We start from the raw sequence: 17,897 nt of genomic DNA on the forward strand, positions 1-17,897 counted from the left end.
GACAGCCACACTGCTACCAGGTCTACAATTGAGCAGACCATAGGGCTTCTCAAGATGCGCTTCAGGTGCCTTGATCGTTCTGGGGGAGCGCTCCAATACACACCATTCAGAGTGGGACGAATCATAGTTGTCTGCTGTGCCCTGCACAAAGTGGCCCAACAGAGAGGGGTGCCGCTGGAGGAGGCCCCATCCACACCCGCCACCCACATTGAGGAAGGCGAGGGCGAGGAGGAGGAGGAGGAGGAGGCGGAGGCGGAGGAGGCGGAGGAGGAGGACGCGCCCGAGGATGTTGGACGACCCATGCGCCGAGCCGCGACTCACCGGGATGGTCGCCGGGCCAGGGACGCACTCATACGTCAACGGTTCTCCTAGAGTCAGACACTGCGAGGCGCTCGCATCTCCTCACCTGCACATGCGAGCGGCCATACCAGCCCCCTCCACTGAAGAGTGCTGCCAGTAATCCTGCACCCACAGCAGTGTGCCCAATGGGTGGCAGCAGGTGTTCGCCGTCATGATGGCCTCCACGGAACGCAACTACTGCACAAGCCGCAGAAGAATGGACGAGAGGTGGCAGGAGTGGTGAGAATAGACTATTTAATATGTGGAATGTGACATCATTTAAGAAACAAAGTACAAAATAATAAACACCCTGGTGTATTCCCTTTGTGATTATAAGGCCTTTGGAATTCTTCTCCGGGAACCCCTACGTGGTGCTACCCCTGTGGCTCCAGCAGAGGTAGTGGCAGGTTGCTCGTCTTCTTGCCTTGACCGGGTAGATGCTTTTGGCGGACGGCCCCTGGGTTTCGGTGCCCGTGAGGGCACCTCCACAGACTGCTCCTCCTGCACCGGGGCAGGGGCAGACTCGGCCACCTGGAGAGGAGGCACCATTGCGGGTGCTGGTTGAGAGGTGGGCGACGGGTGGGACGTGGGGACGCCTTGAGAGGCGTCCCCGCTTCCATGTCCCCGGTCACCATCATCCCTCTCTTGGCCTCGGCCCACATCACCCCTTCCACCCTGCTGGACGGCAGTTTGGATGGCATGTGTGAGGCCTTGCAAGGCCACCCCTAGTGTATCCCTCAGCCTGTTGGTGGCGTCGGAATGTTGCTCACCCTGAATCCGTACAGACGTTGTGAGGGCCTGCAAGGACTCGAAGTGGAGCTGTGCGTGACGCTCGAGGGAGGCCAGCCTGTCCTCCACCGCAGACAGTCCCGCACCTACCCGCGACACTGTCGCCGGTACCCTCCTGTGCCTGCGCCACCAATGCCCACATGCAGGAGGTGGACTCCTCCATCGCCTGCGCTATTGTGGACAATGCGCGCGGCACCTCTGCCAGCACCTCAGCAATTAGCTGGTGGCCCTCGACGACTCTCCTTTTCTCTGGTGGCCCCCTGGGTTCAGCATCTGGGTCCGGCTGAGCAGAGCCTGGAGATGAGTGCTCCCTCCGTCGCGGACCCTCCGCGGCTGCCCCTGCCACCAGGGTCTGCTCATGCTCACTCGTGCGCAGTGACTCACCAAGTGCTACCCCAACTAGTTGGCGAGGGGGACCCACCGAGGTGCGTGTCTCTGCGCTGGTGGATGGTTGGCTCTGATGTGACGATGCACCCTCAGAGACCGCCATGTCCTCTGAGGAATCGCCCTCCATGCTCGCTTGATCCAAAGACGCACCTGCAAGAGAACAGAGGGCACTTTGAGGCATGTGGACCAACTTGACAGTGCGCCTGATGGCAGGTGATGATACGGTCACTCGCGATCATGGGTGTTGAGTGTCAGCTTTCCCTTACCGGCCGTTTCGGCAGCGACACACTCGCCATCGGCCACCGACAGGCAATGTCGCGTGCGGGCGAGGTCGAGCGCCTCCACCTCTGCGTCGGTGAGCTCCACCACTTGCGGCGGCCCACCTCCGGTGCGTGCCCTTTCGCGGTTGTTCTTGCTCCTCTTCTCCTGTGAAGGCAAAACACAGATGTGTGAGTGGGTGCGTCTTGCATCGTGAGACGCATCGAGCATCGGTGTGGTTGGGTTGAGCGTGGCGCGGAACGGATGGGAGGAAGTGTGGGCCACGTGCCCATCCCATTGCATGGGGATTGGGGTGTGTGGTAGTGTTCGGGTGGGGTCAGGGACGGTGGGTACTTGCGTGCACGGCGAGGATGGTGAATGAGTGGCTGTGAGGACTGCTGATGGAGCGCAGTGGTGGCTGTGCAGGAGGGGGTTGTGATCTGCTTGGCGTGATGGTGGGGACGGGATGTGGGAGGGTGCGTTGGTGTACTCACCTTGCCAGACCTAGTCAGGTCATTGAAGCGCTTGCGGCACTGCTCCCAAGTCCTTGGGGTGTTGACCCTGCTGCTCACCTCCGCCGCCACCTCTGCCCATGCCTTCCTGGTTGCGGCGGCAGGGAACTTGCGCCCATCCTCAGGGAAGAGTGTTTCCCTCCTCCTCCTCACGCCCTCCAGCATCAGCTGCAGTGCCAGATCTGAAAAACGGGGCGCAGCCTTTCCCCTTGGTTGAGCCATTCTCCCAGACCTCTTGCTTGCAGCAGGAGGGGCTTTGGGAGACTGCCCCTTTAACTGGAGCTCCTACATCGCGTCGACGGTACTGCGCATGCGCAGCCGGCCGGCACGCAGCTGGGGAGCGCAGAACCCGGAAGCAGGCCTTAATGGGTCCAATTATCCCGCGATCGCGTGGGGGACGCACACAATTACCCGTCCGCGTTTTCGACGCTCCCGGAGGACCACCCGCTGGGAACCCGCAGGCCTGCTAAATTCGAGCCCTCTGTCTCTGTGAATAATGGAAATGCCGTCTCCAAAGGAGAAGAAGGTTCTGCTGAGGTGAAAGTAATTGAGATGCTGAATTGGCCGAAAGTTTCCCAGATTCCGAAAGTGAAACCGCTAAACAGTTTGGTGTATCAAAGCCTTTTTTTGAAAACTATATTGTGCTGCACTCTAAAGTGTATATTATATTGAAGCAAATGAGATAAATACACTTTCAGTTATCCATAACAACTGTGTGACCGTTTTACAGTACTGTAATTGCAATCCAATTTGTATTCCATTGATAGCTTCTTGCCAAACTTGATACAACAGTTAAACAGATAAAAGAATAGGACAGTTAAGTGAATAAAATTACTTGCCAAAGTCACTATTCATTTAACATTTGTCAATCTTACTCAAAGACACTTTGGAAAAAGTGAGAAGCGCACAGGTGGGTCCTTTCTGGAATTGTGATCCAGACACACTCAGAATATATAGGAGTAGTTCTGTATTTATGCCTGACAACAACAATTTGCATTTTTTATAGTGCCTTTAATGTAGTAAAACATCCAAAGGCGCTTCACAGGAGCATTATCAAACAAAATTTCACATCGAGCTACATAAGGAGGTATTAGAACAGATAACCAAAAGTTTGGTCAAAGAGGTAGGTTTTAGGGAGCGTCTTAAAGGAGGAGAGAGGTAGAGAGGCAGAGAGGTTTAGGGTGGGAACTCCAGAGCTTAGGGCCTAGGCAGCTGAAGGCACGGCCTCCAATGGTGGAGCGATTAAAATCAGAGAAGCCCAAGAGGCAAGAATTGGAGGAGTGCAGAGATCTCAGAGGGTTGTAGGGCTGGAGGAGGTTACAGAGATAGGGGTGAGGCCATTGAGGGATTTGAAAACAAGGATGAGAATTTTAAAATCGAAGTGTTCCCAGACCGGGAGCCAATGTAGGTCAGTGAGCACAAGGGTGATGGGTGAATGGGACTTTGTGCGAGATAGGATACGGGCAGCAGAGTTTATGGAGGGTGGAAGATGGGAGGCCAGCCAGGAGAGCATTGGAATAGTCGAGTCTGGAGGTAACAAAGGCACGGATGAGGGTTTCAGCAGCAGATGAGCTGAGGCAGGGGCGGAGACGGGCGATGTTACGGAAGTCGAAATTGGCAGTCTTGGTGATGGAGTGGATATGTAGCCGGAAGTTCATCTCAGGGTCAAATAGGATGCCAAGGTTGTGAATGGTCTGGTTCAGCCTCAGACAGTGACCAGGGAGAGGGATGGAGTCGGTGGTTATGGAATGGAGTTTGTAGCGGAGACCAAAGACAATGGCTTCGGTCTTCCCAATATTTAGTTGGAGGAAATTTTTGCTCACTGGATGTCGGACAAGCAATGTGACAAATGAGACACAGTGGAGGGGTCGAGGGAAGTGGTGATGAGGTAGAACGGGGTGTCATCAACGTACATGCAGAATTTGACATTGTGTTTTTGGATGATGTCACCAAGGGGCAGCATGTAGATGAGAAATAGGAGGGGGCCAAGGATAGAAACTTCAGGGGCTCCAGAGGTAATGGTGCAGTACTTGATGCTACTTAAAAGGAATTTTATTTTTCTTCTTTCTAGCACTGTCATTCTCCTTTCAGAAAACACAAAATGTTCAAAAAGGAAATTGCAGGTAGAAATGTGTCAAAATCTTTGTAATAATGTGCTTTCTTTTTTAAAAACAGAATTTCAGTTCCAGAGTCTTGGGCCAAGTACACAGATAACAACATTTTACGATCGCAGAGTGAACGGGTTGCATCTGCTAAACTCAGAGATGATATAGAAAATGTCTTTAATTCAACTTCCAATGAGATGTGGAGCCAGTTCAATGCTCTGAATGTGTCGTTCACAAACCGCATCTCTGAAACAGCTGATGCCAAAAATAAGTTGCAGACACATCTTGCTAAGGTAAACAAAAGCTTCAGGTTAATATGTCTGATAGGAGTCACATATCAACCAGTTTTAGGGAGTAGTATGAGGCCTGTAAAAGCATTTTTGCTTCATATCCAAAGCAGCACACGGACACTTATGTGGTTAATAGCTTTATTAAATAAATATATCATTAGTTTACCAAAAGAATACGTTGCTAGGAACTTGATAGCTCATGTGTAATGGTGACTAAAGTATGACTTGGAAAGAAGCCACTTATACCGTCTATTGTACTGTTTCAGTATAGAATAAACATTCAAGATTATTGAAATACACACTTGCTTTCTTTATGAGAGTACAATTTTAACATTTTGCATGTTGTTCATTATTGGTGGAAAGTGACTCAATGAGTTGAAATTGCTATGTGCAATATTAGTAACAGACACTTATTTTAAATAGGTTAATGTCTGTGTTAAAATAGCAAAGGAAACTTTTTACAAATGCTTTAATGTGTTCATTACTAATATTGTATTATGCAGTTTTAGGTATATAGCGACGTGAATTAAATATTTGCCAATCCTACAACATCATTTACAACATTATGATTTTAAAATTACACTTTTCACACCCTTGCACATTTAAGGGTAGATTTTTCAAAATGGGAGACCGTCAGGAGCAGCACACCCCCTGGTCGGATCTCTATAGATCTCAGTTTCACACTTGATATGCATTTATGAACTTAGCAATCAGGATAACTTTTTAAATTACAAATAAAGTGATATGAATTGACATGAGATAGTGTAACATTGAAAGCATCAGTTCCAAAGATGAATAAAATGCCCCTTGAGAGCAGTGACTAACAAGACTTGTAGGGCTGTAGAAGTATTTTTTTTTAACTAAGGAATGCAATGGAGCCATGACCGACTGCTATAAACAAAGTTATTGCAAAGAAAGATAAAATATTATCAAGCATGAGACTTCATGCAAAGATAAACGCAGTGAAATCATGAGGTACAAGACACAAAAGAAAATGACACTTAAAAGAGGAGTGTTCTCCTTTGTATCTTTCATTATCTCTTAGTCTGTTAAAATCTTACCAGCTATGCTAAATTTAATAACCTATTTAACCTAGTGATATGAGTAAGAAGGACTTTGTTTACCATTGACATTCCTGACTAATATATGAAAAGGGTTTCTAATGGATACTATATTATAGCAGTGAAGCTATTTGTATTGCACATATCTTAAAAATGCCTGCTCATTGCAAAAGTGTTGCATCCACCACCACCAGCACATGAGCACATAACTCCAGGTATTAACCTAATATGTGGGAAAGATCTCACCAAAACAAGGGCTGCAAAATTATCATATTCTGATAAACTTGCAAATTTATAAAGGAAAAAAGGATACAAAGAGAAAAGAATATAATCATCGTCTGCATTGACCTATAGATTACCCATCTAAAGTACGAGCATAAACAAATATGGAGCTGAACAAAACAGTCCCGAGGTTAGCCAGAGATTAGAAAAAAATTGCCGAATAGTCACCTCTGTTTAGTCTATGGATGAAGAAAATGTTGTTAGGCATTGTTGCAATCTATGGTTTATAAGAGTAATAAACCGGATACTGTGGTTTCTCAACATGTATTTTCATGACACAAAATCAAAGCAGCTCGGCACTGTTCCCAGCAAACACTGCAGGACAACACCCATGATTTCCCTCCTCTGTGTTTTCTCTGGTTATACAGACTCTTCAAGTGATCTTCCAAACTGAACTAACAATTGAAAGCATCAAAAGAGCAATCAAAGATAAGGAAGCACCTCTAAAGGTAGCTCAAACACGTTTGGATGAACGCACACGGAGACCAAATGTGGAACTGTGCCGTGATCCAGTCCAGATTCAGTAAGTCAATAAATAAAGGTGCATTGCATACACTTTCACTGAGCTGCAACTACAATTAATAAATGACTGCTCCTCAAAAGGAAGCCATAAACCCACAGTTCTGTTTTCTGTACAAAAACCACCTTCCCTCTCCTCACCAAAATAAGACACTGAGCTCCACTCGAACTTACAAACATATGAAAATGACGGACAGGAAAAGACCTATTAGTCCATCCAGCCTGTCCCATACAGTTGTGATGTCTTATGCATCACAATACATACAATCCCCGCCCACTCAGAGCATGTAATCTCATGGGAGAGGCAAAATACCAGGACAATTAGGGGAAAAGGAACTGGAAAATTCCCCTTCAACACCCTTAGGTGATCAAAACTAGTCCAGAAGATCACATTGGCCCTGCTTTACATCACAGGATACCTACCTCTTGTACAAAGTGATCTCCGACCCAGCCAGCAACAGGTCCAGCTCTTGCTTGAAGGAATACAGCGATTCAGCATTCACTGCACAAGCCTGCAACCTATTCCACAGGTCCACTATTATCCGGGAAAAGAAAAATTGCCTAACATCTAACCTAGTTCTGCCCTTACATAACTTATAAGCATGACCCCTGGTCCTCCCTATTTAGTTGAAATAATTGGTCTAAACACAATCAATCAATAAATAAATGAACACAATCTAATCTCTTCATTATTTTACAAACCTCAATCAAATCACCCCTAAGTCTACACTTCTCTAAGGTATAGACAGCCAGCTCGTTGAGCCTATCTGGGTAACTAAGATGTTTTAAATGGGGAATTAATCTTGTGGCCCTCCTCTGCACCCTTTCCAAAATCTCAATAAACCCCATCATATGAGGCAACTAAAGCTGGGCACAGTTTTCTAACTGAGGCCTAACCATGGTCTTGTACAAGGACAAAATGGTGTATGCTTTGTCTTATAGTAAATTGTCCTGTGAATACACCCTAGAGCCCTGTTGGCTTTGGCATAGACAGTGATGCACTAAAGCACCTAGCTCTCTTTCTTTCACCACTAGTTTTAATTTTATTCCCTGTAGGGTGTATGTATGTTTAGCATTTGACCCGCCCACATGCGCGACACTGAACTTTTCTAAGTTAAACATCATTTGCCAAACACGGGTCCAATCCTCCAGCACATCAAGATCTGCTTGTAGTCGTCGAGCATCCTTTACAGTCCTAACTCTCGCATATATCTTGATATCGTGCACAAACTTATGGACCATTCCCCCAACATCTACATCTAGATCATCAATGAAAATAGTAAATCGGAAAGCCCCTGATACCAATTCCTGCAGGACACCATTGATAACCAGTCTCCAAGCAGATCCAAATCCATTAACAACCACTTTCAGCATACAGGCATGCAGCCAATTCTCAGTCCATGCAGCAGATTACCACTAATTCCTCAAAATTCTATCTTGTAGAGAAGTCCTCTTGTGCGGTTTCTAATCAAAAGCTTTCTGAAAGTCCAGCTAGGTAATGTTTGCCAGGTTACCCTCATCCACTAACCTGGTGACTTACTCAAAAAATTCAATCAGATCGGTTAGAGACGATCTTCTTTTCTGGAAGCCATGTAGGGTGTCCCTGATACAGCTTTCTCTGTCTAAGTGGACATATATTGCATCCCTAATGATTTCCTCACTCAAATGGGAATATTCAAAATTGAAGAAAAACTTGTTGACAGGTGGATCAGGTAGTGAAAGGCCACATTGTACAACTGACTATTTCATTTTAACTGTGTCCATTATTTTATCTCCCTCATACTGTTAGACAAACACCTCCAGACCAGCTCTGCTGATGATGTCATTATTTAAACATTTTTTTTCCAGCACTTAAATAAAGAGAAAGTAATATACCTTTTGTAACTGATCTATTTTTGAAACTTGCAGTGATTCCCCTTTAAGTAAATATGAATCGGTACAGGAGAATTTCCCCTTTAATAACATGCAACAAAACAGCATGTTTTAATTAACTTAATTATTAATTTAACTAATTAAACTAAAGTTAATTAAACTAAACATGAAAGAGAAATAGCATCACCTGTTGGAGGACAGCACTTGGGGACCTTGCATCACATCTCTTTGGCCAGAGAGAGATCAAGCAGAACCTGACACTCCAACCTGTTTGATCATTTTTTGACAGTTCTTAAACAGATCCACTAGGTGGGGTGTCCTGCTGTATATCATAGGATGCCAATCATCTGAGCAGAGGAGAGACATGGGGCTCGATTTTGGCGTCGGGTTTCCGGCGGGTTTCCAGCGGGGGGGCCCCGAAAATCCTGATATCCGGTCACGTGACCGGATCACGACGAAATCCCGGCCACTTCCGGGTACCGCGCTGACGTGCGGGGCTGTGCGCGCAAGCCCCGCTGGTGGGAATCCTGCAGGCAATTAAAGCCAGCGGGGTTCCACTTGAGTGTACTTACCTTGCTTGTTGAGGTCAGTTAATGAGCTGAATCAGCTGTCAAAAGAGGAAGTGTGGGATTTTAGGTTCAAGGCAGTGAGTTTCACACACTGGGGGAAACAGTCTCCCTCCAACCAGGCGTGTTGCAGCCAGCAGCCTGTGGCAGGTGCCAAGGTGCACTCCACGGGGGAGAGCCCTCACCCACGCAGGAGGCCACCGCGTCACATAGGGCAACCCCTGCCCCCCACCACCCCCTGCCAAGCCAGAGGACAGACCGACACGAAACCGCAGCCCCAGTCCGAGGAACCACCCACCTACCCTGCACAACCCCTCAGACCAACACCTGCCAAATGGGTGGTGTGTGGACACCCTCGGAGGACGAAGAGCATGACCAGCCCCAGCAGCCTTGCAGTCCACGCCGTCCGCCGCAGAGACGTGGAGCCCCCCAACACGGTGTTGTTGCACGCCCACCTGCACAGCAGGAGGGAGGGCTACCGCAGAGAGAGACGCGTCGCAGAGGGCACTACCCTCGCCACAGGGTCCACAGACCGAGGCGCAGCTCCCCGGACCTCTCCGAGCAGCAGTGCACAGGGAGGCGCAGATTCGCTCGACATGTAGTCGTGGAGATCTGCAGCCTCTTTCATGCCGAGCTGCTCCTGGCTGGCCCCAGCACCAACTGCTTACCTGTCGCTGTCAAAGTCACCACTGCCCTCCACACCTTCTCCTCCGCATCCTTCCAGGGCGCAGCCGGCTACACCGCCGATGTCTCTCAGTCATCTGCGCGGACGAGCCCTGCAAATACACCTGCACCTACTCTGCAGTAACACGATGGGTGGCATCAGTGGTGGGTCCTCATAGTGATACCCAGGAGCGGGCATTATTGGACACAGCGGACAGGATTCGCGGAGACGTGGCAGTGGTGGTGTCAATATAATGTGTGCTGTTTGTTGCTCTGAAATTCAATATAGGTAACACCCATGACAAACCCTCAGACACCCTTGTGCACCCCCTTCATGCTCACGACACGTTTGCCTTACGCTGCCTACTGCACATATGTGATGCATGCCCTGTGGCTGCAGCACTGGTGGTGGCAGGTTGAGTGAGGCTGGCCGTGAGGGAGATGCACGAGAGGGTGAGTATGGGATGGAGCAATGAGATTGTATGAGGATTGGGTTGCGTGTTAGTGGCAGGATGAGTACTGGCAAGGTGAGTAGGTGGAGGTAAGATGAGGATGGGGTTTGAGTGGGTATGAAGGGTGATGTGACAGAGTAGTGTTGGCGGTGCCGAAGGAGATGTGGGGTGGGGGCAGTGTTGTGGCAGACGGAGTGTAGGGGAAAGACTTCATGTTCTCACTGTGGCTGACCTACTGCGGTCATTGCAGCGCCTCCTGCACTGTATGCAGGTGGGCCATATGTTGGTGGCACAGGTGACCCCCTCTGCCACCTCGAGCCAGGCCTTCTTGGTGGCAGAGGCAGGCCGCTTCCTCCTGACCGCCGGGTGGAAGATCTGTGTCCTCCCCCTCCTCCTCACCCCATCTGATGATACCTGGGGTGAGGCATCATTAAACTGGGAGCAGCCTTCCCCCTGGGCTGCTCCATGCTGCAATTTGTTCCATTGGTTGCAGCATCTGTCAGTGGAGGACTGCCCCTTTAACTAGAGAGCCTCCAGCTGACAGATCGTACTGCGTATGCGCAGCCCGCCCGATGCGCAGGCCAGCACCGCGGACCCCGGAGGATCAGGTAATTGATTCCTATTAGTGTGTTGCCTGCTACGATCGCGCGGGCAACCCACTAATTTCTCCGAGCGTGTTGACCACGCTCCCGAAACCCAACCCGCCGGAAACCCGCAGGCCTGCTAAAATCAGGCCCATGGTTTGAACTCACTGTGCACTAGCTTGGTAAATCATTGTAGCTGGTCACATTCAGGGCTACAAAAACAACTCTGTGTATTTTGGTACAGTTACTTACAGCCAATTACCTGGGAAATATTTTTATTTCATAGATAGGTCATAGAAAGGTCCAGATTAGATAACTGAGAATTCGGGTATCATAACATAATTGCAATGGATGGTAATCGCGTATTCAACCAAATGAACAAAATATTCTTCATGTTAATTAATCCGACTGTCCCTTTAACAGATGCATTGCAATAGGAATTGTGATTTAGAGGTCCCTTTAACAGATGGGGGCAAAGTATATCCTATTTATGCCTCAATGAATACTCATGGGTATAACATTTTTTGCAGCATCTCGGAATGATTCTCAATTACCCACACACTGGTGATGGTGCAGGTGTATAATGTGGTAGAGCTGAGGACAGGGAAGAACCAAGGAAATCTACATTAATAACAGTGTGCCAGCTAACATCACCAACATTCTGTGATGTTTTTGCAGCCGAAAAGGTTTGGTCCATCCACGGATGAGCAGAAGTCTGAAACTGCACTTCTGTTATTTTTAGACCTTGTCAGACTTTTCAGATTGGTTCCACATAGTGGGAACAGTGCCTTGAGATGCTAATCAGATGTGTAAGAATTTCTTTCCTATCTAAATAACTGCAGTGATGTTGACATTTGCTAAAAAGATACCGCAGTAAAGATCTATATGGTCACCTGCTGATTTATAAAATATTGTCATGCCACTGAAAATAATGTTTTCAATGCTTGCTCTTCCCTCCCTTATTCCATATGGAAGGTTCTTCTTCTTGCTCTGGTATGGTTCTATGCTTGCTCGCAGCCCTCCAGTACCTCGACAAAGTAGCTGTTCCTCATGTGTAAGTCAAGACAATAAATGTCAGCAGGCTTTTTGATCATGAGGTGTGTTACAACTGAGCCCAATCAGGTTGTCATTCAAAGTCCATACACTCATGCTTCAGGAGTCAGTGTATTCCGATCAGAAGCAAGAGCCCCAAGCTGAATTTTTCCTCTCCCTTCATGGAGCACAGACAAATATGGTGCTCACACTCGCATCCTGGCTGAGATCAGTTAAAGCAGCACAGACTGAGGATCAAACCTGGGACCTTCCCACTTTGCGTTGCTCAGTGACACAGAGCAGTACATTTTCCACGAAGCCACTGGGGGATTTCAAGAATGTTTTTTTTGTATAAGAGAGCACATGCTCATCGTTAATGTTAATATGTTTTTATAAAAAGAACTTTGCCCAATTTCTTTTACAATCAGTGTTAGGTACTTTAGAATACAAGCCATTTATTCTAGGGCACAGAGGATTCTGCACATCGTCAAAACAGTGTTCAGCCTTCATGAATAACCAGTCAGATCAGAATTTCCTATTGTGACTAAGCTATTAAGACTCCAATTGTAAATGTTTAATCACTTAAGCTACAGATTTGCTTCTTAATAACTTCAAAAACATGAGTGTCCACTCAGTTTGCCAGGTTCCACCCATTGTTTTAATCAATGACACAACCTTCCATGAGTCGCAGTGTGTCATCTGAGTCACAAGATTATCACTGTACAAGTAACTTTATGTGCCAGCAGATTATCACTGAGCACTTTCTGAAACACACCTAAAAAGGTGGAAACAGTATGAAAGTGATGGAGCAATGGTATGGCTGAAAAAAACAGAGACTGTTGCTGTGAACACAGCAATCATATTAGAGCTGCAGTTTTTCAAAATGCCTCACACATGCCTCCTTCACAAAAGATTTAAACCTGCTTGGACTTTAAAAAAAAAAGCATCTTTCTCCTTGAAATGTAAATGATATACAGTAACAACTGTGGGAGACTCGGGTGTTGGTAGGTACTAAAGCTAACTTCCTGTTTGGGAGCCTACATCCATATATTATTGCACCCAGTGATCGGAGTTGCTCAGCATGCAGTACTGTACTTGGGCCAGACATGGAGCCTCAACTTTCTGAATAAAGAGAGGAAAGAATATTTTCAGAGAGTGTGGGCAGTCTCTGTCCTGACTTCAGTCTTAACTCCTGAAAATCATTATTACAAGAAAAGCTAATAAACATTAAAAATGTTCAGATTATTATTATAAGAGAATGCCAAACAGGCTTCGAGCTTTTATTTTCTATCTTAGCTTACAACATCGGGGTTTTACAGAATATTTTTGAAAATAGATACAGATAATGACAACAGAAATATGAAGCTTCATGAGTGAGAAAGATCAACAACTCATGAGAAATAAGCTCGTACTCCTGCTGGCACAGAAAGTTACTTGTACTTTTTATTATGTACATGTTCCTGTTCCTTACAAACTATATTAACAAAAATGTATGATATTTGGTTTTATTTGATTTGATTTGGGTAGTGCAAAATCAGATTTGTCAGAACCCAAGAAATATGTTATTTTTCACACATCAACAAAGTTATCTATGAACTAATTGCACAGGCAGTAACAGCAAGATAACTCTTATTAAACTGGATTAAACTAAAGACAGTATTCTTTTTGTTAGTTTACTTGTAACTGAGGTCTGATGGAATTAAATCAAAAGTTTGGTCTCACTGAGTGGCACAAAGAACAAAATTTTGGGAATAAAATCTTTCATCTTAGTGATATTAATGATCAATGCAAAACTAACCCTAAGTGATAAAGTCCTTCACTTTGTTTCTTTGCTCACTCTCCTACCTAATTCATTTCAATATTTATTAGTTGTTGTCTTTATCTCTCGCCTTCTCTGCTCTTTTGTTTAGGTCAGCTGGTTTTCTATTTTTTTTAAGTACCGTGTGTATGTGATGTAATTGGGGACAGGATAATGCACTATAGGACCTATGCAATCTAATACAGCTTACCTAAACAGTGAGCATATAAATTAGAAGAAATAAATGCTAAAAAGTAATGTTTTTTTTAATTCATTCATGGGATGTGGGCTGGCGAGGCCAGCATTTATTGCCCATTCCTAATTGCCCTTGAGAAGGTGGTGGTGAGCCGCCTTCTTGAACCGCTGCAGTCCGTGTGGTGAAGGTTCTCCCATGGTGCTGTTAGGTAGGGAATTCCAGGATTTTGACCCAGCGACGATGAAGGAATGGCAATATATTTCCAAGTCGGGATGGTGTGTGACTTGGAGGGGAACGTGCAGGTGTTGTTCCCATGTGCCTGCTGCCCTTGTCCTTCTAGGCGGCAGAGGTCGCGGGTTTGGGAGGTGCTGTCGAAGAAGCCTTGGTGAGTTGCTGCAGTGCATCCTGTAGATGGTACACCCTGCAGCCACGGTGTGCCGGTGGTGAAGGGAGTGAATATTTAGGGTGGTGGATAGGGTGCCAATCAAGCGGGCTGCTTTGACTTGGATGGTGTCGAGCTTCTTGAGTGTTGTTGGAGCTGCATTCATCCAGGCAAGTGGATATTTTATATGAAATAAAATATTATTTGTGATCAATGGAATGAATCTTCTTGCTTGCAATTAGTACACTGACTTTGAAATTTGATTAATTTAGTAGGAAACTTATCAATTGTTCACTTATTTAAGCCACCTCGTTTGCCATGGAATCTTTCTCCTAGTAAGAATTGTGGGTAAATATTGTTCTTATGTAATTTCACCTTCATGGCAGGAGATTGATAACTTAAATGAGAGGCCTTATTTCTCCACAATAATTAGCAGGACAAAGAGGCAACATGTCCCAAATAAGTAAACACAGTATTCTCCTAATCAGAGGTACAAGAAATAAGTAAGGAATATTCATAGTCAACAAATGGAAAGAGCAGAAAGTGATCTAATGAAGGAAATAATTTCACCACTGAAGTTGTTTTCCATTTAAAGCTTGACATTTAGAAAGTATCTTGTCATAATTTTCATTGTGTTTATCGTAGCCTTGTTAATGAAGTCCGTGAACTTGATACCACCATCCAGACTTTGCAGCAGAGGCTAAAGGATGCAGAAGACACTCTACAAATGCTGGTACACACAAAGTCAACCTTGGAGTACGACCTTTCTGTTAAAGCAAACTCGCTCTTCATTGATCAAGAAAAATGTATGGGAATACGCAAAAGTTTTCCAAGCACCCCAAGACTGGTTGGATACACGTGAAGAAAAGAACTGACACGTTAGTTTACAATGAACAGATTTACTGTGTATCATCATGGATACAATTGCTTAAATTTATACTATTTCACTGGTGATGGGGAGCTATGGTAGTTCTTTACTGAGTTTAAAAGACTGTAACTCACCAGTGAGTTATGATCTTTTGACAAATTAAAGAATATCTGAAACTTAACATCGTCATTGAGATATTTTATTTACTTTATGGATGCCCCATTCCTCATAGAATCATCTTTTAAAGGAATGTTGGTACACTGCATGCCACTGACATTTTATGGATCATTTCACACAATCTAATTATCATGTTTGATTTTTACACATGGCATATCAGCCATGTAAGCAATGAAACCATCAGTTTAGAATTGATATTTCATAGTACCTTTCAATCGGAAATTGGTTTTTCCTTGAAAAGGAGAAATTTGCAGGACTATGGGGAAAGAGTAGGGGAGTGGAAATAATTGGTAGCTCTTTCACCGAGCCGGCACAGACATGATGATCCGAATGGCCTCCTTCTGTGCTGTATGATTCTTTGTTTATGTGAGATTTTTTTTTTCTGTTGTGCGGTGATAATCAAAAGGCAATCCTGTGAAAAATCATCTTTGTTTTTTTTCTTGACTGACATGAATTGTTTGGTGATGCTCAACATAAAGCAGCTTCCTTAAACTTGGCCTGTACTGTTCATTATTGGTTGACTCGGTGAAAAGGCATTAAACATTCCAAGTCTTCTGTAGTCTTTCTTCATGTTACAACATAAGTCCAAAAAAGGTAAACTGCGTTTTAATAGTTGAAAGAAATCTATTGTTGATTTTATTAGTGCTATTAATTTTCTGTGCTAACTGTATTGAGCTCAAGGTAAAGGTTAATAGTAAGAATTCTGTTCTGTAGTATCGAGCAATGATTTTTTTGATTGATATTTGATAATATCAAAAGAATTTAAATTTTGAAAAGATTAATCCGTTCACTTATAAACTACTAACAGGTAGCCATCAGGATTAAATTTATAAAATTATGTGAATTCATAAATACATGTGTACATGGACCAAATGCTTAAGTGCTGACTTTATTCAAGTCCCTGATCTCCGGGTGTTTTATTCATCTAGAGCAGTGATACTCATAATATAACATGCGAGCCAATTGTGACCTAGCACCTCTTCTTTTCAGTTCTGTATTTCTCTAGACCTCTGGCCATAGCTTGCTCAGCTGCAGGATACTATTCCAATGCTATTCTGGTCAACCTTCCATCCTCCACACTCCGTAAGCTTCAGTTGATCCAACACTCTGCTATCCGTATCCTATTCCGCATCAATCATTCATCATCCCTGTCCTTGTCTATATTGGTTCGCAGTCCCCCAAACACCTCAGAATTAAAATTCTCATCCTTGTGTTTAAATCCCTTCATCGCCTTGCCCCTCCCTAGCTCCGTAACCCTCTCCAGCCCTACAACCTCCCCCAGCACCACCCCCTCTCCTCAGAATTATGCGTTCCTACAATTCGGGCCTCTTGTGCGTGCTTTCCCTTCACCATTGGCGGCAGTGCCTTCAGCTGCCTAGGCCCCATGCCCTGGGGTTCCTTTCCTAAACTCTTCTGCCTCTCCACCTCCCTCCCCTCCTTTGAGATCCTCCTTAGAACCCACCTCTTTGATCAAGTTATTGGTAACCCCTCCTAATATCGCCTTCTTTGGCTCAGCATCCATTCTTGCCTTGGAATGTTAAAGGCACCATATAAATGCAAGTTGTTGTCGTTTTACTCCAATGAGAGAAAGCAAAAAAAATGCTATTAGGAGATAGGGGTATCCCAGCATCCATTTCAAAAGTGAATGTGACAGCTGGCACACTTTAAATCTGGTTATGGGCATAGGCCCACAGCCTAGTGCTCCTTATACCTGTTGAAGCATTCCAGAGAGTGAAGAAAAAATGATGCCATTTGAGGTTAGTTCTTAACAAAGAGTTAGTGATAATCTAGAGCATTAAAGATGATTGGCTAAAATATCTTCAAATGAAATGATATGCGATAGTTTTCACTGCAGGCTCACTGGAAAGTGCTTTTGTTTTCAGGAAATTACATTGGGTGGTCAGCAGTAGAGAAAGCATTCTGTCCTCTAATGTCAGCTGGAAGACTATTACTTGCTGAGTCATTCAACTTGAACTGACTCAACTGAAATACAAGAAAGCGATCATAGCCAACAGGTATAATTAGACAAATGTTGACTGGAGCTTTCTGTCTGCAAATGTTAAATAGTGTGACTCACATTACATGAGTGATTTTAAGTGTAAAATAATTACCACCAACACATTAGTACTGTAGGCCTCAAAAGAAGAACTAAAAATTCATAATTCCAAAGTAGGAAGAGTGGTAACTGGCCTAGAATTCAGCACAGATGTTTTAAAAAAATTGTTTTCTTGTATCAATGAAAAAGCTGCCCTTGGCTGATAAAATAGTATCAGCGAACCAGCCAGCGAACCATGAGCTGTGCACCATATATTTGGCAACTGGTATTGCTCACTGATTTGCAGGGTGTTGTTTTCTTTTTGTTGCACTGACATGTAGCTGTCTTAATAGAACTTGTGAAGCTCAGCATCACAAGGGTCAACCCAAGTCAAATCAAATAAGGTAAGAGATGCAGAGTAGATAGAATAGATGGTGACTAAAAGCTGTTTTCAGATTTAAAACTTTGCCAAATATTTCAAAATCATCCTGAAAACATTGTACCGATTTTTAGTGAAAGCCAGTGATATTTTTGGCTCATGCAGTGGAAGCTTTTAACAAACACCAAGTCAGAGAGAAATTCAGATGAAGTAAAGATTTAACTAGCATTTTACTGCCAATTTGTGTGCCTGTGTTTGTGTGGGAAGAGGATTCATCTACATATCATTAAAGATTTAACGTACCCTACAAAGAGTTAGAAAAGAAAATCACAACTGGTTGATCTGGCAGCT

General features: G+C 44.8%; 1 protein-coding gene across 1 annotated transcript in view; it reads left to right on the forward strand.

The window, feature by feature from the left end:
• tekt3 (tektin 3) overlaps nucleotides 1–15,687 on the forward strand; it is a 31,998-nt gene extending 16,311 nt beyond the window's left edge. The window contains exons 6-8 of the mRNA XM_068004278.1: nucleotides 4,461–4,683; nucleotides 6,392–6,546; nucleotides 14,733–15,687. Coding sequence (XP_067860379.1) covers nucleotides 4,461–4,683; nucleotides 6,392–6,546; nucleotides 14,733–14,949 — 595 coding nt within the window. The 3' untranslated portion in view covers nucleotides 14,950–15,687. The remainder of the gene's footprint in view (nucleotides 1–4,460; nucleotides 4,684–6,391; nucleotides 6,547–14,732) is intronic.
• The last annotated feature ends 2,210 nt before the right edge of the window (nucleotides 15,688–17,897 follow it).

This window comes from Heptranchias perlo, chromosome 23 (assembly GCF_035084215.1).
Source record: "Heptranchias perlo isolate sHepPer1 chromosome 23, sHepPer1.hap1, whole genome shotgun sequence".
NCBI classification, from domain to species: Eukaryota; Metazoa; Chordata; class Chondrichthyes; order Hexanchiformes; family Hexanchidae; genus Heptranchias; species Heptranchias perlo.